At 40.9% G+C, this 25173-nt stretch overlaps 1 protein-coding gene across 1 annotated transcript; it reads left to right on the plus strand.

Moving 5' to 3' along the window:
- Window positions 1-1821: 1821 nt before the first annotated feature.
- On the plus strand, window positions 1822-16909 carry LOC146168426 (uncharacterized). The gene is made up of 27 exons (XM_083386266.1): window positions 1822-2014; window positions 2471-2748; window positions 3534-3777; window positions 3987-4130; window positions 4417-4594; window positions 6067-6238; window positions 6517-6698; window positions 7098-7239; window positions 7582-7680; window positions 7926-8090; window positions 8362-8593; window positions 8968-9260; window positions 9652-9829; window positions 10008-10100; window positions 10210-10447; window positions 10663-10810; window positions 11043-11181; window positions 11385-11567; window positions 11908-12011; window positions 12454-12748; window positions 13243-13465; window positions 14038-14285; window positions 14674-15001; window positions 15114-15254; window positions 16449-16545; window positions 16633-16773; window positions 16850-16909. Exons 1-27 carry the CDS (start codon window positions 1822-1824, stop codon window positions 16907-16909), a joined length of 4938 nt encoding a protein of 1645 aa, XP_083242392.1.
- The last annotated feature ends 8264 nt before the right edge of the window (window positions 16910-25173 follow it).

A 25173-nucleotide genomic window follows, 5' to 3' on the forward strand; every position in this document is an offset into this window, starting at 1 on the left:
ACGGCGTTTATAGAGAAAGGTTGAACGTGATGACACTACCGAAATATAAGGGTGCACGGCTGCACGTTCAGACGCTACTTAAATATGTCACGACTAGTAATTTACCACTGCCGCACAGGGCAGTATAAAAAGGCCAGGACAAATATAAAAATAATGGAAACAAATAGAAATGAAATAAAGTTTCAATACGGTTAACATTCTCGTAAACGGCCGTGGGTTACATAGACTTCATTTACTCGGAAAATAACGTTAAAACGTGTTCAGACTGCTGGCGGCGGTGGAGGCGGCGGCCGTATCTCGATTATGGCCGACAGTTCGTACAGTTTCGTCGGGCAGATGAGGAGCATTGGCGGAAGAAGCGGATCGGAACCGGGAGGAGCCGGAACAGTTTATGTCCAAGAAAACAAAAACGTATCGAAACTGTTTGTAGGCAACGGAGGCTTGCGTCCGGTGTCGACTTTCGTACGCGGTAAATCATAACTGTCTTATTGTTAATTTAGCACATTTGTGGTTTAATTTAAAAAAACTGTGTTCGGTTAAATTTTGCGTTATTTTTATGTAAATATTTAAAGTGATCTAAGACTGTTTATAAAAACGGATAAAACATAGATCATTTCTTAAAATTTAAATTTTTAGAAATGATTTTATGTTCTATCTGTTTTTATAAACAGTCTTAGATTATCTGATACGAAAACAAGAATCTTTCTTTTACATTTTATTGTCTGCGGAGTATTCCTTACTTCCTAAAGTGTTTCAGCTTAATATTTAAAGTTGTGTGTTTTATCAAAGATACTCTAAAATTTTAGATGATTCAGCGGAGCGCGACAGATACGACAGCAGCCGAACCGTTGTGCTTCTAAGCGATGACGAGACGAGTTACGCAATACAACAAGTTCAAGTTACTGATTCTGCTCACGTTGTTTTCAAAAAGGTAAAACCATCGATTTAAATGAAACATCTTTGAAAGTCATCAGGAATTTATTTGAGTGAAATAATAAAGCGTGGTCCTGGGTAATATCACACAACGTCTAAACTAAACTTGGTATTTTCGCAGGCTGTACGTCAGGATCTGTGTTATTCTTAGTAATTTTAATAAATATACTAAAAACCATTATTTACGATAAAATCGTCATTTCGTTGTGTATTTTTGTTTACCTACAAATTCATAAGGTTGTTGCATTATTCAAGAATATAAACATTGAAATCGAGTAAATATTTGTTAGGTTTAGGCGAGAAATTCTTCAATTTAATTTTTTTTTTGCTTTTTAAGTATTGTATTTAAAGAATCAAGCTTTAACATAAGCGGACTTAAAGTTTTAACATCAGAAGACATGTGTAGTCTGTTCTTATTCATTTTGATCATTGATTCTAGGTCGGTTCCACACGGGCGTTTGTTCAACTGAACATCGACAAACTAACCGGAGATCGTTCTGGATTCTTACACGTGGTGGCAGGCGTCAGGACGAACATCGGTGAAGAAACAGACTCTCCTTTCCCGACTGGTCTGCGTGTTTATAGCTCCGGCGCTGTTTCACTGCCACCAACTGTTTTTTTCAATCGGCTGGCATATCAGGTAGGCTTGCACATAACTTGTTGTATACTTTCCCAAACCAATGAATGTCTTAACTTGTTATAAATATTAATTATTTATAAATAGGATGCTTTTCCGTAATTGTACAACCAGCATTACTTATTTACAAATCGTAAGTTTAGTGCGTAATCGCTAAATCATAGATAAATCAGTTATTGTCCAACGTAGCCTTTGTAGTATAGATTTGACACGTTTTACTAGTAGCATTTGGCCTTTATTATCCCCGTATAATGCGTCTGCCTAATTCACAGGACGTATACATTGACGGCCTCATTTCTGGCCTGAAAACTCTCACTATCGGTTCAATGGCGTCCGTTCACATTTTGGATGGATCGATTATTCGTTCCTCATATGTCGAGCCAGGAGAAGAGGCGTACTTGTCCAAACGAACCGTCACAATTGACACCGTGGATATATTGACAGGCAAGAAAAACGTGTGACATGTTGGGCTTGTTATACTAACGGAAACCATAAGTGTAACTTTAAGGTTCCCAATCGTTTATAAAAATGTCCCTTGGTTAACCCTTTCGCAGCCCTATAAAAATCTTAGGGTTAGTTGACCCATGTTTCTTGTAGTACACTAGTGCAGTCACGATTATTTATAATGTAACAACTTTCTAACTAATGCGAATGAATCACTGAGAGCAGGTAGCACAACGTAAAGAGTCACAATAGAAATCATAAAACAATAATGACAGAAAATGTTTTTAAAAACATTCGTTAAAGCCTAATGGTAAAAGCCTAAAAACTAATTCTCCTTGTGGACCCTCTGAAACTGTTGTACGGACCCCAGTTTGGGAACCGCCGTGTTAGACTAAACTTACGTTTCAAAACTTTTCGTTTTCCGTTAGTTATTCTGCGCGTATTTGCCATCCACAGACGGGCGATTGGTGGCCACCTACACCGACAACATAGTCCCGGCCGCAGCCGAACCTTCACTGACACTTAACCTGACGCAAGAGCTTCGACTTCACCCGGGCTCGCTAATCTCCACGGCTTGGTTGAACGTAGTCGATGTTGAGAACGTGATGATCGACACCTCGGCATCGATCACCTCAGCAGGCCTGGGTTCCAGTTCCAGCTCCGGAGTGAACGTGGTTGGTGGCAATGCGTCCGGCGGCGGACACGGCGGTAGTGGAGGCAAGGGACAGAAGGATGTAAGTTGTTGTTAAGTTATTTGAAGGCATTTTTACGGTATATATAACGAATTTATCTGCATGATTTGTAACAGGTTTGTTAGACATCTGACTTGCATTTGTGGCGATCGGACCAATTACATTAATTCAGTTTAATTGCAATTACAATTACAATTACTCCCTTAAATGTTTTAATTACATTACAATTACATTAAAAACAGTAATTAATTGCATCAATTACAATTACAAATCCATTTTAAAAATACTAAGATTTAGCTTATATTACAATTTACTAAGTTTTATATTGCTGCTGAAATATGGAAAACATTTTATGTCTCATCGCTTCCCAAAGAAAATAAACAACGTGGAAGATTATCGAAACGTCAATTTTTTCAATATCAATGTATTGAACCAAAATTTTAGCAAATTACAATAACAATAAGAATTACACAGAATATAAAATGGATCAATTATATTACAATTAGAAATAACAATTGATCCAACTCTGGTGGCGACGATGAAAAGACTTTCTGTCTTTTACTGGCGCAGTTTGTTACTTTCGGCACTTAAGTAAGGTTTTGAGGTGATTCGTTTAGGTCTGTTTCTATCTATAACCTTTGCCAGTATAGAGGGAATACATTTTCGAACCTCAAACTTGGGAATCGTAAAAAAAGCACAAACGTAAATAAGACATGGTTAAGCCAAGTTACAACGATAAAATGCTCAGCAACGTTTCGTGAAGCATAAAAAGCATGAGATACAACAGCTGCACTATAGATTGGTTTACCGCGGTATGACTTACTTAGAGTGTCGTGGATGACGGATTCGGGTCGGTCTACTCTCCGACGTACCTGGGTCACGTCGGGGGAAGTACCACGAGCGAATCCGGGTCGGTGATCCACTCCGGGGGAAGAGGAGGTGGAGCTGTCGTCCTCCAAGCTCGTGGAAAGGTCGAGATCGATGGAACAATAAACGTGTCCGGTGATGGAAGTCCAAATGCGGGTGGAGGATCTGGAGGCAGTGTCTTCATCCAGTGTCATTCGCTAACTGGTAACGCTTTCTTTCACATTTCTATAAAAATAACGTTTATAATGGAAAACGTTTTGTTGATTTAATCGCCCTATTCTACATTATAAAACGTAATATTTCAAAATAAAAACAGAAACGTTCCAAATAAATACTCTTCAAGATTGCCTTTTGTTTATTCCTTGATAATTTTGTCCGAAAATAATTACAACGAAATGTACTACTGTACGCAGGGACTGGAAAGGTATCAGCCAATGGCGGACTTGGAACCGGGGGTGGCGGCGGTGGAAGAATAGCTTTCTTGTTTACCAACAAGACCTACACTGGCCAATATTCGGCTCTTGGTGGAAAGGGAAGCTACGAATCCGGAGGAGCTGGTGAGATATTTGTATTATACAAATGCAGAAATATGTAAAATATAACAAAGCGAATGAGTCTATGTTTCAGTTTATCACGTCGTCGTTATTTAAAGACTAGTAAGAACAGCTGCTAACTACCTTTAGATCTAGCTTGTTTTGATTTGTATTAAATTTTTAAGTTAAACGTTTTAATTTAAGTAAATTAAAACGTTTTTAAGTTGAACGCTTCTTTCATATTTCCAACAATAAATTATTATAGATGCTATATAATTATATTATTGTAATATAAATAAATATATTATAGGAACTGTTTTGCTTCGGCAAAAGATCCAGTCTTCTTCATTGCTATCTATGGCTTGGCAAGGTTCCCATTATGAAGATAGCTTGGTTATCGATAATGGTGGTAACCCGAAACCCCAACACCAGTTGGTTAACTTTGATGATTTGATGAACAGCAACAAGGGAGGAATGGAAAGTTCTAGGTTTGTGACTAAATTAGCATGTTAGAAGAACTAGCGTATGGTTGTTTTTCGACAAGCTCCTCTATGAGCCTGTGTAGCTCAGTTGATAGAGCGACGGTCCCAGTATGACCGGAGGTCGTGAGGTCGAACCTCACTGCAAGATAGTTATTTTTCTAGCCTACCCTGCTTGCATCATTGATCGACAGATTCGGCGAGTCTGCGATGGCTTTCGGTGTACTAATGATACGTAAGCCGTATTCGTTGGCCAAAAAGCAGCTTCAAAAGGGCCGATCATACATATGTGTGCATGTTTTATGTTAGAAACATTCAGAAAAAGGCTATTTTAACGAAGTATGTGGTTTTGCATTTCCAACTTAAAAAAAAACTTATAGTTTTAATCTAACATGTCTGATTAACTATATATGGGGCTATACCAGCGCTTCTCAACCGGTGCGCCGTGCGCCATGGAAGGCTACCAGCTGCGCCGCGAGAAAAAAGAAGAAAAATTAATATGTTTAACATATATGTATAAATATTACTTTTCCATTAAGCTTAGCTCATTGATTTTCATAGTACTTCCAGGTAGAAAACGTAACAAGACCCGACGGTAGCAAATATCAAGTAGCAATTAGATAATCTATAACACCATAGTATTAAGACCATCGACATAATAACGCCAAATTCGCAGTAATCACGACAGAATAAGATCTAAGATAGTCTAGATAAGGCCTAAACATGTCAAAATAAGTCCCAAATTAATCTAAATAAGACTTAAATAGACAAAACAACGCTAAGACTGTAGGTAAAGGGTATGGGATGTTTGGGGGCCACTTGTCTGGCATTGGGCGTTTGTTGCCATTTGGGCGCCGCTATTTTTACCCCTGTTTTGGCTTCAATTGGGTTAGGGCTGAAATTATCAGGGAAGTTAGTGACTGTTATGGATGAGGTTTGGGGTTAGATAAAAGGTGACATAGGCCGTATTTATGCCATTTAGGTCTGATTCCGATTTCGTCATTACTACTATTAGGTATTAGTCCTATTTACGCCTTATTCCTAACTGTATTTTGTTCCGAAGTTGATGTTGTTCCAATTTTGGTCTCAAGGCTGGAGATCCTTTAAAGATTGGCAATTATAGGGCCTATATAACGAAAATTGACACCAATTAAAAGAAAATATCGGTACCCCTCAAAAATGTTTCGCTCGCAAGGTGCGCTGCCAGGTTTTTATATGTCTCTAGGTACGCCCCCATGTAAAAAGGGGTGAGAAACACTGGGCTATACTATACATTAGGTTAATGAATTGCGAATAGTAAATCAAAAATTGCGATCGTGACTATTATTAAAATACTCAACTTTGAAAATACACTTACTCATATTAGAAAAGGTCATCAAATCCGGGAAACTAGTACAAACCCTCAGCTCTATTACATCCGAAACAGTTGGTGCTCCATATACATATGTACTGTTTGCCTCTAGAAATTTTTGGTGTTGCAGAACTTTCGTCATGTTGGACGAGGACACAGAGGACACTTTCGACTTGACGTTCAAGTCTGTGTCCTTGATGGGAAACGCAGATGTAATGTTTTACATCAACAAACATGTAAACATCACGGTCGGGGAGAGCGCTGGTGATAGTTCTGGCACTTTGCACGTCGGGTACTATCAGGTATACTACTACTTTAATTACTCCTAAATCCATACTTGTTGTTCGTGTGTTTATGTAAAATTATTGGTTATGGTATAATACTTCCCTGTGTTGTGTTAACCAGTGTGGAACAATTTTTACCATCTGAATACTTTTAATTGGCTATATTGATAAATAATGGATTCAGGTTAAGTCAACATCGCCTTAAAATGTGCCATACATCTCAACGCAACCGTGTTTAACACAATCAGGTTGCGATTATAGAAGAATACGTACTAAGCAGTTACCTCAATTCACAGAGTATTGATATTTCACTTCCGCCGACCGCCCCAGAGCTCATGTTCAATCTCGAGATATACGAAAGGGCCGCCATGCGAGCAGAAAACACACTGTATATCAACGACGTTCGTTTGATGATGCGGGGCACTTTGCTCGGCGTGCAAAATCTTGAAATCGGTCATCATGGAACCCTCTTCTTAACGTAAGTTTAATGACAACAATTGCGTTTTGCTTAGCCCAGAGGTGCGTTATTTTTGGGCAAACACAGTTTATTGCTACACGTGTAAAAGCTGGAATTAGGAATATTTGAGACAAAAGTTGCCGATTGACACAAATATTTCTGTAAGCTTAAAAACAGCATTTGCTTTTTACTTAGTCCAGTGGTGCGTCAATTTTAGGCAAACACAGTGTAAAACGCTGGAATTATGAATATTTGAGTTAAGACTTGAGTTGCCAATCGACACAAATATTTTCTGAAAAAGGATCGTTAAATTGTAAACAAATTCAGTTCAGCAATACAACAGCCGACTTATGTTTTTTATACGCATCAATTAATCGCCCCTCGTAAATTTTTAACCATTCATTTTTTGACGTTCGCCAGACATGGCTCGAACATTACCACTAACGAGTCGTCATCTGCCGTGACGGACGAACACGTGACTGTGATTCCCTTCAACCAGCTCGTAATTCACGGAGGTGGAAGAGTCGTGATCGAATCGCAACGAGCCGGTGTCGAACTCAGGGTGCGGCTTTGATTTTGGTATTTTTTCGTATTAACCACACTTTTTTCTTGATATAGGCCCGGATAAATATAAGGACTCGCATATTTATTTGCCACTTTATGTCCAAAAAATTGTTTAACAAAATGTTAAGCGAGCTTTATTAATGTATTTTTTGGTAAAATTTAATCCAAATATAATTTAAAATTACATCCTAGCAATTATAGCTTGATTAAGGCATCTGTGGCGGAGTCGGAAAGAATAAGTTTGGTGAATAGTTAAACTATTGTGTTCTGCTTTGAGGATAATCATGAAAACAAAGAGAATGTGCGGGTATTGGAATTAATTATACCTATTATTACCTAGGGAAATTTGGTGCATTTGCATGCCGGATCTTCCTTGACGGGAGACAAGCTGTCTATTAAAACCGACAAACTGATCGTCGAAGATTCTGCAAGTGTTTCCGTAAGTATAGTTGCGATTTAATTGGCTTCATTTTACAAGTTTCAATTACGCGTAAACTATTCTTCTAACAAGTTTAAAATCAGTAATGCCCCTAAACACCTATATCGTTTTTCTGCATGTATTTTTAAATTCCACTCTCCACAAGTCGTAATCACCCAATAAATATGAAGTAAACTATCACGTTTTTACAGGTTAATTATTTGTATTAACTATGAAGCACGTTCCAACCATATACATTTTCAAAGGTTACTTGCAACTCGAACTGGCACAACTGCGAAGGGAAGGGCTCGGTTTATTACCCGGATCGCAACTCAGGCGCCAGTCACGGCGGAGTGGGAGGTATTGGCGCAAGTGCTACAACTGCTTCCAACCGATACCGTCGCCCACACGATGACTTGGCTAACCCACAGGTAAAGCCGCATTAAATCGATAATGGGATAATCTAAAAAAATTATGTATTTTTTTCTGAAAAGGTTTCTAACAAAAATTTTTTCAACTGAATATATTGACTGGAATATACCTGTTCATTGATACTTATAGGTACTTTTATAAAAAACGTTTCAAGACAAACATTACCTTCAGTTTTATTGCAAGCCCTTAATAACCAAAGCACACCACAAAGCGATTTCACCGCAGTTCAATGTTCGTTTTTTTATCGAAAAACAATATTTTTCTCGGCAGGAATTCGGTGGAAGCGGAAGCAAGGGTCGATCAGTGGGCGGAGGAGTGTTGCACATCGCAGCTCAGGACATCCAGCTGGACGGTACACTGGCCGCTAATGGACGGGACGGAGTATCCTACATGGATGCGGGACATCGTCGCAACGGAGGTGGCGGAGCCGGAGGAAGCATCCTTATTCGCTTGGGAGGATCCATCAAAGGAACTGGCCTTATTCAGGCTGATGGTGGCAAAGGTAAAAGCTACAACTACCCTGGATTCGGAAATGCGGAAGACTGTATTTGTTGTAATAAATCTCAGTTGTTATTTACCCCGATTATTAATCCGTTTCGTGTTGAATTACGAAATTTCAAAAAAATATTTTCTTGTTTTAAAGTTTTTTGGTAATTTTTTACAGTTTTCATTTCTCCATTGAATACAGTTAGTATGGGACAACTTTATTGGAGCGGTTTCAGATAATTAACACAGTTCTTGTTACAAGTTTGGTGTATTTTTCTTCAAAATTTTGAAAACATATACTTGTAATTTTTGCCATGTGTTTACCAAGTTAATTGCTATTATGCGTCTCATATCTCTATCGATTAACCAGTTTTACTTAGTTTTTCCCAGCCTTAAAGTGCATCCTACACAGCGTTATGTTTTACCTTCAAGGTTACACGGGATCAACCGCCGGAGGCGGTGGAGGTGGGCGCATTGCCATCTTCTTCTCCTCGGAAGTTGCTGGGAACAGCTTGGCTCCTGTCCATCTTGGTTCCTCCTGGACTGGCCAGGTTCACGCATACGGAGGGAAAGCCCCGTTCCTGCGTAATGGCGGCGCCGGAACTGTTTACTATGAAGAGTCTCGAGCAACCGTCACTAAACGAAAAATAGTGATGGACAATGGCGGGAGGATAATCAAAAAAGTACGATAAACTTGCAATAAACAATAAAGTGCATTTTTTTAACTAGACAGGTCCAGATAATAATAAGTCACTGTTTTCAAATGACTTACTTGACAGTCTTTTCCCAAGTGTTTTCCTTTTTTTTTTAATAAAATTGAGCTATTTATCTAATGTTTTATTTTTATAACAAGGACGTGACTTGAAGTTCACTTGCTCAAATTAAGACTTGACTGGGACTTGAATTAGGCAACTGATGACTTGGACTGGTACTTGACTTGTTATTTATTTAAAATGATTTGACTTTGACTTAAGTTATTTTACAAATGTCTTGATTAGGACTTAGTCATTTCAAAATGACTTGTTTACGACACTGTAATAAGGCAATTAAAAATCGAAAACATCTTGTTGACAGCCAACAGATTCGGTGACCTACAACGACATAGTGAATGCAGCAGTCGCAGCCACTTGGCTCGTGGGTGGAAGCGATAATGACGGTGGGCAAGCTCTTATCCTGTCCCATGTCAAGTCTGTTACCGCGTTTGACGAATTGCACGTCCTTGGCGCGGCACGTGTGGCCATTCTGAGCACCGGTTAGCGTTTTTTTGTGATTCAGTTCATCTTATCATAATTATACCTTATGTGTTTGCAATTCATTTCTTATTCTGTAATAGCGAATGTTAATAATCAATAAAATTAAAAATCGTATTTATATAAAACTTGCTGCAAAAGTCGTAAGGTTTTATTACATTAATTTCCATATAATCTTAGGTGTAAACGTGAGCAGTGACGCGAGCATTTCAATCGGAACACTTTATGGAGAAAACCCGAGGACTGTTTCGCATCTTCCAACCATTGACATGGGTAACGAATTAGACGGATATAATAAACGATAACCGCGAAATTTTGTGTAGTGCGATATTACATAATCAGCAGACATTACTTACTTAAATATGATCTCTATATTTTATAGGCCCCAATCAGTTTGTAACTATTCGTACGGCTGAGCATTATATGGGATCGAACCTTCACGTTCACGAGGACGCGATGGTGACCGTTTCTCATCTGACTTCAAGTACGGGAGATTCGTCACAGAACGAAAACGAAGGAACCGTTTTACTTGGCGTCGTTGTCACTTTGGAAGGAAGTATGGTCGGATTTGGCAATCTGCAATTAATCGGCAGCAAAATGGATTTCGGGCCTCGTGGAAGGTTAGGCGTTGTCTAAATTTAAAGTCTAATTTGATATATAGAGTGCTTTTACTTAGGTGCTTGTCAAACTTTAACCATCTTGATGATTGACATATTAAATACATTGTTTAACTCCAAACATGTTTTTGTATTTACGCGTAGCTTAATTTAGCAACGCTCGATATTATATGGTATTGTATTATCCACGATAATTTTTAAACAATCACCTTTTCCAGATACACAAATGAAGCCATCAGCGGTTCGATTCGTGGTGTGCTATTACAAGCAACTTCACTAACCGTGGGATCCGACAGTAGAATTCGATTTATGCCAGATAGTCTTCTCAGTGAATTCGACGATAGAAACATTGCGTCGAAAATTCAGGTTTCTGTTTGAAAATGATTTAAACGAGTTTGTAAATTACGTGCAAGCCATTTTTATTGTAGCTTAATTACCTTCTGTAACTCCAAAATAAGTTAAAAAGATTTTTGAAGCAAAATGATTAATCGTAATACGTGAATGACAAGTGGGCAAAACACATTCATGCTTGTAAAAAGAATGATTTTAGCTGATTAAAATCAGTCTTTTGACACATTTTACACACAAACTTGCTCAGGTTACAACTCTAACAATGGAATCACTTGGTGTAATAACTGGACGACGGATCGATATTACAGCGAGCGGCGATGTGATGATTGCAGATGGCGCTTTAATTTCGATGGATGTAATGGGACACGAACGAACACAAGGAAATGGTAAGCGTATATATATTTTTTTTTTCGGCGCAAATAAGCCAAATTTGATGTTTCTCCAGTAAACACATTTCGTTCGAATTTTAACATTCTGCATAGATATGATATGTAGAATGAGTAAACGCATTTTGTTCGAACTTATTCGTTTGACATAAAATCGTTAGGCATCTATACTGAACAGAGAATCTACTCTTTCGAATGTTCAGGCTCGAGCAGTCTCGATCGTAATCGTTACGCTGGTGGCTCCCACGGAGGTAGGGGAGGATCACCCAGTTCATCCTCATCTCAGTACGAAGACAACGATCCCTTCTGGCTTCCGGTTAACTTCGGATCGGGAGGAGGCGGAGAAAGAGGAGCTTCCGGAGGCGGAGCGATCCACATCAAAGCTGGTGAATTCAGTTTTTTGCTAAACGTATAGAAACAGCCTGCGGAAAATGGTACTCGAAAGATCAGTAAGCACAAGAACTAAAACCCTAACTTTAAAAACGAGGATTTGTAATTTATTTAATAAGAATATCAAAGCCCATACAGATGTAGGTATCATTTTGAATGTTTCGAATAATTCTTTATTAATTTTCGAATAATTCTTTATTCAAAAGGTAAAGAGAGTTATTTGAAACGTTCAACATGATACTTACTTCTGTATGAGCTTTTATATTCATGTTACGTCTTACTACAACCTCCAACCATTATGCTCCAAGGTAATTTATTTGTACTGTTATTTTTCAGATACTCTGACGAACGACGGTGTTATCTCGGCTGTTGGCGGAAGCGCAACAGACTTGCACAGGATTGGTGCTGGAGGCGGTGCTGGTGGAAGCATCCTTGTGCAGGTAAGTTTTCAATAGCGGTCAACGTCAAATTAAACATTATCGAAACTAAAGGGTGAACTTTACTAATTTAAAAACTGTATAAACGAAACACGTAAAACAAATTGTTAAGTTCTCAGTCGAACTAGTTAATTTACTTAAAAATAAGTATGACGATTTTTAAGATTTACCCAATTAAGTATTTGTTCTATATAAGGTTTTAGTTTAACAATCTTTATTCGCGATATCTAATTTTATTAAAAGGGAAACGTTATTTCTTCTATATGAAGTAATTGTTCTATAAGAGGTTTTATATTAAACACAACAATCTTCATTGAAGATATCTAATTTTTTTAGGAGTGAATACAATATCACTTTAAAGGGCTGCCAAAACCAACCTAATCGTCTTTTGGGAAACCAGCGCTGCTTAAACTTCGGTAAACACGCCTTTTTTATCTGTCTTCAGGTGACTGCACTGAACGGCGATGGAAAATATACCGTAGACGGCGGAAATGGCGATCCCATCACATCCGGTGGTGGAGGTGGAGGAATCATCTCCGTGACGTACAAGACTTCCTCAAGTGACGTCACCCTGGAGTGCTTCTCCGCCTTCCCAGGAGCGGGAGCCACGGAAGGAGGACCCGGAGTCATCTACTTCGAATCGACCTCGGATCAAACATCATCAGGACATCTTCCGGTGTCATATGATCCCGGCTTAGCGACTCTTCCGTCGTACAAGTTTAAACAGATTTTAATCAAGGGTATGATTGGTTTACTATAAAATACCCAAAAAAGTTTTCAAACTTGGTCAAGATAACAGCAAAATACTCTAGCAAAGCTAGTAATTCAGGTCAGACGCAATTAACATTTCTTAAAAGATATATATTTTTCGCCAACAAATCATTCATTCGGATTAAGCTTTACTGATAATGCCTTTGTTGGCGAAATCTAAATATGTCTTTTAAGTTCTGTTAATGGTTTCTGACCTGAATTGATAGCTTGTTAGAGTATTTTGCTGTTACTGGTCACGAATTAGGGTCGAGATTAATCTTGCAAGTGTCAAGGTGATTTCTATTATCACATATTCAGTGCAACATCGGTCAAGATACGAATAATTATTGCGAAGTGTCAATAAGACATAACATACTCGACTTACATGATTCCTGTGTTTTGTTCACAAGTTGTTGATTGATGATACCTTGAGGTTTATAATTTTCTTATGTGTAACTATAATTTTGATTTCTCCACTTTTCAGGTAAACCAAGCACATCTTCGGGCATTCAGTCCGACTTCGCTGTTGTGTGGGGCGACGCAACTGTCGACGCCATTTTGTTTGTCGGCGGCCCTTCCAAGATGAAGATGACCGAACGAACGCGAAGCCAAGGAATGGCTAACTTCTTTGTGGAGTCGATTCAGACCCATCCTTTCGGATCGTCAGCCACAGACAAGTCGTACATAGAGATAACTGAAAACAACAGGTTCGGATAGATCTACTAACTCAGTGCTTCCCAACATTTTTAACTTTGCGGCCCACTTTTCATGCAAGTTTTATTGTACGAGCCACAATGAGATACGACCATAACGTAAAACGTGCATCCTTACTTCTGGCGTACGTACTGAAATAGGTAATGTAACACAACACATCTAATTGTTACGTACTTGTTGCATTGTTGCATAAATGTTACGTAATGATAATTGCAATAACTTTCCGATATAACAGAAAATGGGTCACGACCCACTGGTTGGGAAGCAGTGTATTAACTCATTAATGCTATGTAAAACAAGTTCTACTACGTCACTTCGCTTTCACTTTTTAACAACGATTTTAGTTTGCCGTGTAGTGTAGTAGGCATTAAAATATGTATTTAATATTTTAGTTTTAGTTTGGGAAAGTAAATTGTTCGATGTTTCAGCTCGGGTTCTACTACTGCAGTTTTAAACCTTTGGTCACCGAAAAGTTTTGCAAAACAAGTTTTTCAACGCTACTTCGATTTTTTTTAAACCATGGTGATATCCATACCCAAATGATTTGTTTGGTGTTTTGACGCAGGTTTTACTACGGTACCCTAACTCCCACCGCTGGTTCTGGAAGTGTGATGTTGTTGCCGATTGACGTGCGGGTTTCGTTCGGCGGATCTCTGGTCTTGCCCAGTTTCAGGCCAACCTTGCTTCTTTCGAACGGACGTCGCCTGCAATGGTGCGGCGAAATCGACCAGCTTGGAGGTCTGCAGATCGGAGACACCGCGAGGCTCGAACTTGATTACCCAGCTTATTCCGGAAAAGACGTTGCAAACAAAGGTAGACATGTCGGTATCTGTTGTACAGCTACAATCTCATTTGAAAATATGGCAGTGGTAGTATACATTAGGCCCATACACGCAGTGGACTAAAAAAAATAGCCCTGGTAAATAAGTTTTTTTTTTTGATCGGTAAATCATATACACAAAAACACTCTTATAAACTACATAAACACATTATATATTTAGCTACCTAATTTAGGTGTATTGAAATGAAAACAGGTTGTCATTACATATTGTGCGTGTCCTAGGCGAGTTTTGTTTAACACAAATCATTACCGATTTTTCTATCAAATTTATAATATACAATCTGAAACTTTTTGGCTATCCAACTGTGCCCACTGTATTACTATTGTTTCAATAAACACATAACTGGTATTCGTTCGCAGGAATTATCAAGGTCCCAAAAGTCAGTGTGATGGAAGGTGGTTATTTTGTAAAATCGTCAACATGTGGCGACAATCCTGGCAGTCAAAAGCTAGCAATCGGATTAGGTTTGCTCGAAACCGACGCAAAATCAACCGTCTCCGAAAATTCATTTAATATAACGGCTACAGAGTGGCTTAAATCGGGATCAACTCAAATTATGGCGTTGCCAACAGGCAGCCAATGCCCACCACATAGCCTCACGTATACAGCAGTGACCTACCAGTCAGAATGTGAGGACGGAATTGCCAATTGTACAATGTGCGTCGCGTGCCCTTCTGGTAAAATGAGGTGAGTAATCGCGCATAATTTTATACACAGGGTTGCAGTTCGAAATTTACAAATTAATATAATATGTCACTTGAATATTTGTCGATTTAAGACTGCCTCGTTTATATTTCAGTGGCAGCGATTCCAATACTGTTCAGTGCGGTTTTGATGTGGACTGTGATTACACCAGCCTAACTCTTGGCTTCGGTCAATCTTGCTCCATTGAGAACGAAGACTACGAACTGACCAGCCTTGACTTGCGCAGCGGCTCCACGTAAGTGCCATTGTAGAGTTAAGCCAGGGTTTGCCAAACTGTGGTCTGCGGACCATTGGTGGTCCGCGACGACTGCACAGGTGGTCCGTGGCGATATGACAAGAAATTAAAAAGTTACACATATACGTTGTACAGCAGGGGTCGACAACCTACGGCCCGAATGTAATTTATCCGACCCCCGCAGCCTCTTTGACAAACTAGACACGAGTCCATTTCTCATACTTTTTGACAATTTTACCTATGTAAGTGCGAAAATTTTCGCGCTTTGCGTTAACAATCTTTATACATCAGGTTTGTTTACGTTTTGATGCTGTCATTTGAGCTAGATTAACGCTTCTTGCGCTGTGAAAGACTGACCGCCAAGTGCCAAAGTGCGTATCGTACGAACGGAAAACGTATTCAAAAATATTGGACATACTTTTTTAATTTTTATTTTTGAAATGTAATAAAACCTTGTAAGAAATTTGAAAGAAATGCCGGTATACCCCTCCAAAAAAATCGCGCTCGCTTCGCTCACCAGGTGCGCCCGGACTTAGATAGGTTAACAAACACTAAACTAGATTAACCATAAGGTTATCGCGTTTTCTCAAAGTGGTTTTATTACCCTTTTCAATATAAATAACGACGTGTGGACTCAAATTTTAAACCAAACAAACGCTTTTTGTCCCGCTTTGCGCCAAACACTTTAATTACTGCCTCCTTAAAAGTTACTAAACACGTTTTTAAGTACAAAAAATATATCCGAAGCCCGCCTGATTTACAGTTGTTCTAACATTTTAATAACATAATTCTTAGTTAACATTTCGTGCGGCCCGCTGAGACCTTTCTGAGTTTGGTTTTAGCCCGCGACTAGAAAAAGGTTGCCGACCCCTGTTGTACAGTATGTGTACTCTTTCAAAGATAATTAAATTGCCGCAGTTATTCACAACTTATTGATTTCGAAAGCTTTTGCTATCCAGTATCGTAAATCTTACTTGTTGCGCTTTGAATTTATGATGAATTGATGATTTAAACAGAGGGAAGCAATCCCATCCCATTGATGTTGTCAGTTTTGTAAATATATAAAATTTGCTTTTATTTATTTTTTGCTTTGTATTGCGGTCCGCGAAAAAACTGATTTACAAATAGTGGTCCGTGGTCCAAAAAAGTTTGGGAAACCCTGAGTTAAGCGAACAAGCGGCAAATGCTTTACAGAATGACTTTAACAAGCACCGACACTCCTGTTACTCTCACTTCAACATCATCATTGAAGATCAGCTTTGGTAGTAGCTTGGTTATCCGTTCAGCACAGGTTAGTTTGGCTAAAATCATTCCACAAACCGATTTTTACTTGTAAAAAGTCGTAGTATTTTTTGCAAGTTTTATATTTATTTTGTAGAACTTCACCATAAGGACCGATGGCGAATTGCGCATTGACGGAAAGCTGAAGTTCATTCCCACATCTAGCTCTGCATCGCTTACGATACATGCGGCAAGTTTGACTGGAATGGGAACCGTTGAGTCCGAATCCGCGTCGTTTGTAGAATTCTTCCTCACCGAAGCGCCGATAAGCGGCAACACGTTGTGGGATCCCTTCAAGGGACGGTTCAACGCAGGCGTTGGGATGGTTGCGATACACGAGCCAACCTCTGCGGAAAGCGGGGATGATCCGGTGAAGTTGATAGTCGATGGAGCTGGCGTGTACACTAGAGATATTCCGAAGAACACGTACAGCATTTCCATACGTAACAGCGCCCATCTTGTAGTCGCATCACGTGGCGTGACGTCACCGGCCATCAAAGAACTCGGTGGCGATGGAAGTGGAATGTTTGAGCTTCAAGGTAATTGATATTCGCAAGTTCCTAACCTTACTTGCAAAATCGTAATGTTTCAGACTGTAATTTGTTGGGTGAAACTTATTGTCCCGGTTTTGTTCGTATAGTATTTTTTAAACATTTCAGATAATAAAAACCTAATAAACCCTGTATTGTGGTTATGTTTAGACTGTTTATGAGAACAGATGTAAAACATAAAATCATTTCTTAAATTTTACAGAAATATATATTTCGCCGTATCAATAGGCTTTATCAGTTTCTTAATTCCTACGATGGTCAAATATATATTTCTGTAAAAATAAATTATTTTATGTTTAACACCTGTGTTCACAAACAGTTTAAATATAATTTTATCCGTAAGCAATAATTATTCTTTTAAAGGTTATTGTCTGCGTGAGATTCCATTCAAGTGTTTTAGCTTTATTTTCTTAAACATTGTGTCGCGGCACATCAAGTGTCCCGCGATTGTTTTTTAACGCGCCGCAACTAAAACGGTTACCACCACTGCAGAGTAGTGCTGTGTTTCATGACATATTTCATCTTTTGCCCAGTACCGTAAGTGTGAAAAACGAGGCAGTTCTGTTCGAACAACCTGTTAATCTCCGTTTTTGTTAGTTTATCACTGACGTGCATTGCACAGAATCTTGCTGTGTTTCAACATTTGTTTTTTAACCAGGTGGAATTCGACTTGACGTCGGCGGACACGCAAGCAGCGACGCAGTAGCCGTGTCGTGTCACGTGGTGGTCGGCGAAAACGCCACCATCGCCTTCGTCGGTTCCTCGTCGTCGACTTTGGTTCCAGCAAAGCTTCATCGCGCTACAATTCTTGGATCTCTGATCGCCGAATCGTTTCTGGTCCGCCCCGCAGGTTCCGTAGAAATCACTGGCTCGACGGCCAGGGTCTGCGCGAAGACCGTACAACTGCTGGAAAGGTCGGAGCTGGACGTCGCCCACAATGCTGTGGTTGGTAGATGTGACGGCAGCTCGTCGAACCAAGAACTCGGTGTTAACCTCGCCGGCAACCTGGACCTACGTTACTACTCTACCCTGCGCTTCGTGACCAACTCCGCATACAGCGGGGAAGTGGTGCGCCTGACAACTGATGGCGATTTGTCACTGAAGGATGGCGCGAGGTAATGGTTTTGATTATGCTACAATAACTTACCAAGTTAAGACAGAATTTTCTTTCGAATAACAAAATCTGCCTGAATCCGAATGACGAAAACAAATGATTCTGATTGCACATCAATGACAAAGATTAAACTAAGTAAATTATTTTATCTTATTATAACATCCAAACAAACTGAATTTTGGTTTACTTGGTTCTGTACTTAATTTAATCTTTGTCAAGTTAAGACAAATGAGTTTTCTTCTCAAATTAAGTTTGCTAACGTATAAAATTATGTTATTATATCGGTTTAGTACAGTGACTTTTTATACGCAAGGCATGATTTTTGCTATTGTTTAAAAAGACACGAAATTAATTGTTGGGTTACGAGTCTGCCATAGAGATTTATAGTTGTCCAAGGTTAAATAAACAATGTGACAAGCGAATGTAACGACCGCGTTGACCCGCTTTAGTTTTACTTTATACCTTTATAATAATAATAACGAAATATTTTCCCTCTGTTTTTAGGTTAATCGTCGGAGATGGAAAGCGTAACATGGCCGGTATATCAGTGAAAGCCAGAAATGTGTACATTGACGCTGGGTCGAGGATAACAGTGGACGGTCAAGCAACGGCCACAAATCAGGTGTATGAGAACAACGGAAACCTGATGCTTTCCATAGAAGCCAACGAAACTGCATTACCGCCAATTAACTCCAGGGATGCCGGTTGGATGCACATTGCTGCTGTTCAAACCCTAAGGTTGAACGGGAATCTAACGGCAAACGGAGCTTCGTTGACAGGTAATAAACCGCCCTTATTGTGAATAATGGCGTTAAATATAAAGGATCTCAAATAAACGAAAATATTTTTCGCAATTTACCCCATTACCGTAACATTGTTGCATAATTGCCATCTAGTTCGCCCACGAACAGCACGCTTTTTAAGATTACCTAACTTGCGACGTAACTTGTAACGTCGTACAGTAAATCAAAAAAAATCATAGACAAAAATTGAAATGCTCAAAGGTAATATTCCAGGTTTCTAGGCAAAAATCGCTTAGGCGTTGACAATTTCATTTACCTACAGCCACGATCACTGCATTAAAATGCTAATCAAGACTTAAAATAATTTTATAAATTTGGTATCGGATCAGCGCCGATACTACCCTACACACTATAGCTTGACATCGGGCATCTCTACTGGCGACCCTAATGAAAATACCGACTGTTTCTGCGACCTTTAAAAGCTGAAAGATTGTGTACCACTGTTCTATATCTAACATTATTGAATTTCCCCTGAAACAAAAAAAGACGATTCTCAAGATGTTTCTTAACCTACCAACAGGTGAAGAAGAAAGCGGAGGCAACGGTGGAAAAATAAGCTTGCAAGCCAACCTTCTGAGTGGGCATGGAAAGGTGATTGCTTCCGGAGGTTCCGGCTCGTCTTGGAATGCTGGATCCGGCGGTCGTATCGAGATTGATGTGAAATCAAGCTTGAGCAAATACACTGGCGAATTTCAAGCCGTTGGTGGATTTTTCCAAGGAACTACCTCCTTAAGGTATTATTTACTATTATATTTTAATCCATTTTTTGCCTGCTTATTTTTTCTATTGTTATTTATGTCTACCTCTTGTACTTCGCATAAATGAGATATTTTATGCAGAGCTCCTGCCGGTGTTATGCACTTGTCCTACCTGTCTGGTCTTCAGTATCAAGAGAACGAACTTCGCGTCGACAATAAGATCACCGACGCGTCGACCAGCTCCTGTCCCCCCACCAGCAAATTAATCACTGTCCTCGCGCTGAAACCCGAATTGGCCCAAAATGGAAAGATCGCTTTCACTAAACTCACTGTGGCTTCATCGGCCCGTGCGGAAATCAAAGTTGCCAACGACAGTAGAATCCCGATCGCGTTTGGTTCGTTGATCGGTAACCAGTTCGGCCAGCTTGTAATACCAAGCAGCCAAAGCGTGGACATTGACAGCCAGGGTGCCGCCAACACCGATTACGTTCTTCCTTGCTCGGTGAGTGTCGACGAGGGCGCGCAGCTAAACGTTCCCAGTCGACTTCGATTCTCGCACTCGAGCTCGTCGCTCTGCAACCTAAAGTACGACGTTGAACTCCGTGGAAAGCTGACGGGCATGGCCTATTTGTCTGTCGGACGCAACGCGAAAGCGCTCGTGGCGTCCACAGCCGAGATTGACGTGTTGGGACGCGACGCTGGGGCTGACGGGGAAGTCCACATCACCCTTTCCTCGCTCACCTTGCTCACTGACGCGTCGCTGTCAATCGGTGCCGAAATCTCAAACGGCAAGCCGAACGTGGCATTAAAGGTTGTTCTCAACGTGCACGAAAATATAGACCTTCGATATGGCGCCACGTTGAGTTCTGCCAATATCGAGATAACGGCCCCCAACGTGACTGTTTCGTATGGCGCTCGAATATCGGTGGACGGATTTGGAAACGTTGCGGGCGAGGGCGAGGGGTCTCTTGCGAGCACAAGCGACATATTACTGGTGAGAGGCGCAAGTCACGGAGGCTGCGGTGGAGTGTCAGCTTCCAGTGGTGACCCGGAAACGGTTTCGTGGTGCAAAGTCTACGGCGACGTCACAAAGCCACTGTTTGTTGGCAGCGGCGGAGAGAAATACGGGTCAAACCCGATTTGCCAAACAGGCACAGAAGCGACAAATAGTTGCGAGGTGAAAGCTAAATCTGGGTCTGGCGGCGGCCGAGTTTCCATCAACGCTGGATATTTGAGAATGGACGGAACGGTAAGCAGCAACGGCGAAGCTGGTATTGTACAAGGTTCTGGGCTTAAGTTGGGCGGCGGCAGTGGCGGGTCAATTTACTTGGCCGTTTCTGGCACGCTTCGAGGAACTGGTAGATTTGAGTCAGCCGGTGGCAACGGTGTTCTTGACCAGTCGTCTGGTTCTGGCGTGGGAGCTGGTGCAGGTGGTCGCATTGGAGTTGATCTGATTGGCGCCTCCCGCTTCACTGGCTCGTACTTGGTTAACGGAGGCCACCTATCTAATACAGTCCAATCTGGAGGTGCAGGAACCGTTTTTATCAAGGATAAACACCTGAACATTGTCAACACCATCCTCATCGCTGCCAATCATCCTGTAAAGTCTTCTGGGAGCGGTTAGCATTTTTTTTGATGACAAAAATTGTTTCTAGTACATTTTCAATTTTAAATGCCACTATGTTGGTATTTTCTCCTTATTTTCGTTATCGTTACTATACTTTCCAGGTGAAATATTGTCGGACGCCACTGAAGAAACACCCACGGCTGGCAATATGCGCTCGATTACTGTTTTAAAGAAAACTTCGAGCGAAGGGTCGAGTTTTGAGTATAGCGACTTGTATTTGCTCGGGGCAGTGCACTTGCTTCTAGAAGGAACCAACGTTGAGTTTAAGGTTAGAACCCAGTTTAATATTCGAACTTAAAAGTATTGCAAACTACCGAACACGGTAACTTTTTGTATGGTACTAGTGTCGTACGACTAATAAACTTGCACTTTTGATAATTTAATTAATTTAACGTATTATTCATTCAGACGTATTAATTATTCAGATAACCCGAATGCACAGTCAGTCTGGTGCCCTGATTGAGTTACGGGATAACCAGACTTTACTCTTGCATGACAACTTACAAAATGAGGTACTAAAGTGCAGTCTTCGAATGTCTTCTGGGTCCGAAGTGCGACTTCCATCCACAATATCCATGATGGGACCAGAAAACGACATATCAGGTCTAGCTTAACAAACCCACAATTTTATAATAGATAACCACAATTTAACATTTTGAGACGTACTTTCAGCATATTAAAATAAACATGCACAAAAGCTAACTAGTGAAACACTTGTCGCAATGTTCTTTGGATTATTTTAAGCTTATACTATGATTCCAGCTTTATATATTTTCGTATTACAGGCCTGCTAGTCAACGTCTTCTCCATGGTGATTGGCAGTGGCCGAAAAGTAGCGTTTTCGGCATCTGGTCGCACAGGTTCCTACAGCGACGGGGTGTACAGCTCAATCAGAAAACCAGGTCTCTACTCGTTTGCTAAACTGACCATCAAAGATCAAGCGACCGTATCTTTCACGAGAGCGGCCAACAGTGGAACTCAGGATAGGATCACCGTCGGTAAGCTTTGCTTGCCATAAACCACTTTTTAGAGAATATTCTGTAACACGTATCTCGTCTGTTAAGGCTCTTTGGAAATATTCTACGGCGGTAAATTGGTCGGCGATACTCTGGCAATAGAAAGCAACGATATCGTGCTGCACTCTGGCGCGTCTATTACAGTTTCTGGTGGAGGATTTAAATCTGAACTTGGGCCAGGAAAAGGAAAGCAGGTACAGCCCGCAAATGTAATTGCCTGTAAAAAATATTTATTGAGATACTGTATTGAAACCTATTTAAGTATACAAGCTTACTTTGCTGTTTACATAAACCTTGCTTTGGCATTTTGTAGATCAATGGAGTTGGGTCAGGGGCAGGACACGCTGGTTACGGTGGATACGATTTAACTAAAGGACCTCAAAGCGCTTGGTATGGGCGGTTGTCAACGGCAACCAACCCCGGAAGTGGAGGTGGATCCTCTTCCTACGGACCCGGTGCCTCTGGAGGAGGAGTTTTGATCTTGGTTATTGGCAATAACTTGGTTTTGGAAGGTAAAACATGCGAATCATGTTTTTGTGAAGTTGCGCTTTACTTAGTGTGTTTGTTTTTATTTCTACCTGATTAAGCACGGGTTTGCGAAAGCCCTTAACTTTACAATACAATTTGTCGTTCAACAGTTCCTCATAATTTTTTTAAAGATTGCTTATATAAAATAAAATATTGATCGGATTTCTGGCCGCCGAATCGGAAAATATTAATTAACACTGTTAAATGTTTTTATAGAAATGTTAAAAATATAAATATTACCTGTCGGACAAGCGCAAAGATTGTAAAACATTCAGTTGCAAAGCATCATTTCTACGTGTACACTTCATAGACAAGAAAGATTGGTCAAAAGTTGGTTATATTTTTTCACCTTATGTTGTTACGTGTGCTGTGTAGGGTCGATAAAAGCGGATGCGGACGCAGCGGCGTCAGCCAACAGCGGTGGCGGAAGCGGTGGTGGCATTTCAATTCAAGCAAAGTCGGTCGCCGGACACGGAGTGATGTCGGCCAACGGCGGGGATGGTATCGGAGAGGGAACTGGCGGAAGCGGTGGAAGAATATCAATCCAGATACGAGAAAAGTGAGACTAATTTTTAATACCACCTTTTTTACATTTTTTACAGGATTTACGATGGTCATTTTTTATGCTAGATGATGCCCAAATGATTTAAACAGTATATAGTAATTTTAAAGACTATCTGCATGTATTCGACCTACTTGTGTAGTTGGGATTGTCAACTTCGTAATATATTTTTATTTTCCTTCTTTCCATTCTGTTTTCGTATTTTTTACAGGTGGGCGTTCCGCGGACTTACATCTTTGTCGGGAGGAGATAGCCCAGTGACGTCGCTAAATGGAGCTGCAGGTTCTTTGTACGTTCAAGATCTTCTGTCGCAAGCCGGTGCTTCGAAGCAGGTCTTCTTCGACGCTACCAACGAAATAAATCCCACCAAAGATGTCGCCGCAACGTTCATTAACATGACTGACAGCACTCGATATAACCTCGACAAGATAACGCTTATTGGTAAGTGTTTCTATTCGTTTTGTAAAATATTTTCTATTACCAAAACGAACTACATGCACGCGGACCCGCAACGCTTGCGCATGTTCAAAAACGTTTATGACAACTGACAAATTAAGATGTAATTCGAGAAGAATGGAAATAATTTTTAGTAATTAACTGCAATTGGTGATTGTCTGCGATTCTTCACAGGAAATGCACGCATCAAATTGGCGGGCGACAACAGGGAACTGGTAGTGAGTGAAATCTCGTCGGGCGGCCAAGGTTGGGTGGAAGTCGACGCAACTCACCAGTGGGTGATCTCTCCGAAACTCAACGAACTGCGCTTGTCCTTCAACGTCATTATCCAGCAAAATGCTTCGGTCGTGCTCCCGGACACTTTGACGATACACGAAAACAGTTTAACCATTGAAGGTAGGTGTTCATTGTTCAAGCATACATTTGTTAAAGCGTTCAAAAGCCTTTTATCATGCAAGTGCATCTGTTGTTATGCCTTCTTGTAGGTAGCCTCACCACTTCCAACATAATATTTGATGACAAGTCGAAAACGCACATCGGTTCAAACGCGCTCATCGCATCGCCCCAGCAAACTTCTTCCGGCGATTGCCACAACCTCAACACCTTTACTGTAAAACGGGGATCTTCGCTCACTGTGGACGATCACTTCTGTCTTTCCGTGTTTGAGTTTGTCATTAAGAGTGGCGTCAACCTTGTTCTGTCATCCATGACCCTGTCAACTGGCACGGCAATCATCGAAAGCGACGCCAGCGTCAGTGTGAGCGGAATGTCTGCTACTCCGGTTTTGTCCAGCTACTTGCCGAGCGATCCCACCACGACCACTGAGGATTTCGCTGGTGGCGCACACGGCAGCTTGGGCGGCGGCTGGTATTCGGCCAAACGGCAGTGTATGACGTCACAGGGATCCTACAAGTCTCCAGCGATCTCGGGCTTCGCCGGAAGAGGTCTCGTGACGAGCAACGGAGGCTCGCGAATCAAGATCTCCGCGCATCATCTTGCCTTGGATGGAAGCCTGCTCGCCAACGGCGCGGATGTCGTGCTAAAAACGTCCGAATTTCCGGCCGGTGACTCGCGAAGTGGCGCCGGGGCTGGATCCGGGGGCAGCATCTGGATCGAGGTTTCCGGTCAGATCGACGGGCGCGGTCACATCTCGGCTGCTGGTGGCTCCTGTAAGATCAGCTCCTACTCACAGCTGACTGCTTCGGATCAGTCGCGAATGGCGGCGATTGCGAACTCGCGTTGTGGAGCCGGAAGCGGAGGGCGTGTGGCTATTTACGCAAGTC

The sequence above is a fragment of the Ascidiella aspersa genome, chromosome 1 (genome assembly GCF_963924565.1).
Source record: "Ascidiella aspersa chromosome 1, kaAscAspe10.2, whole genome shotgun sequence".
Classification (NCBI taxonomy): domain Eukaryota; kingdom Metazoa; phylum Chordata; class Ascidiacea; order Phlebobranchia; family Ascidiidae; genus Ascidiella; species Ascidiella aspersa.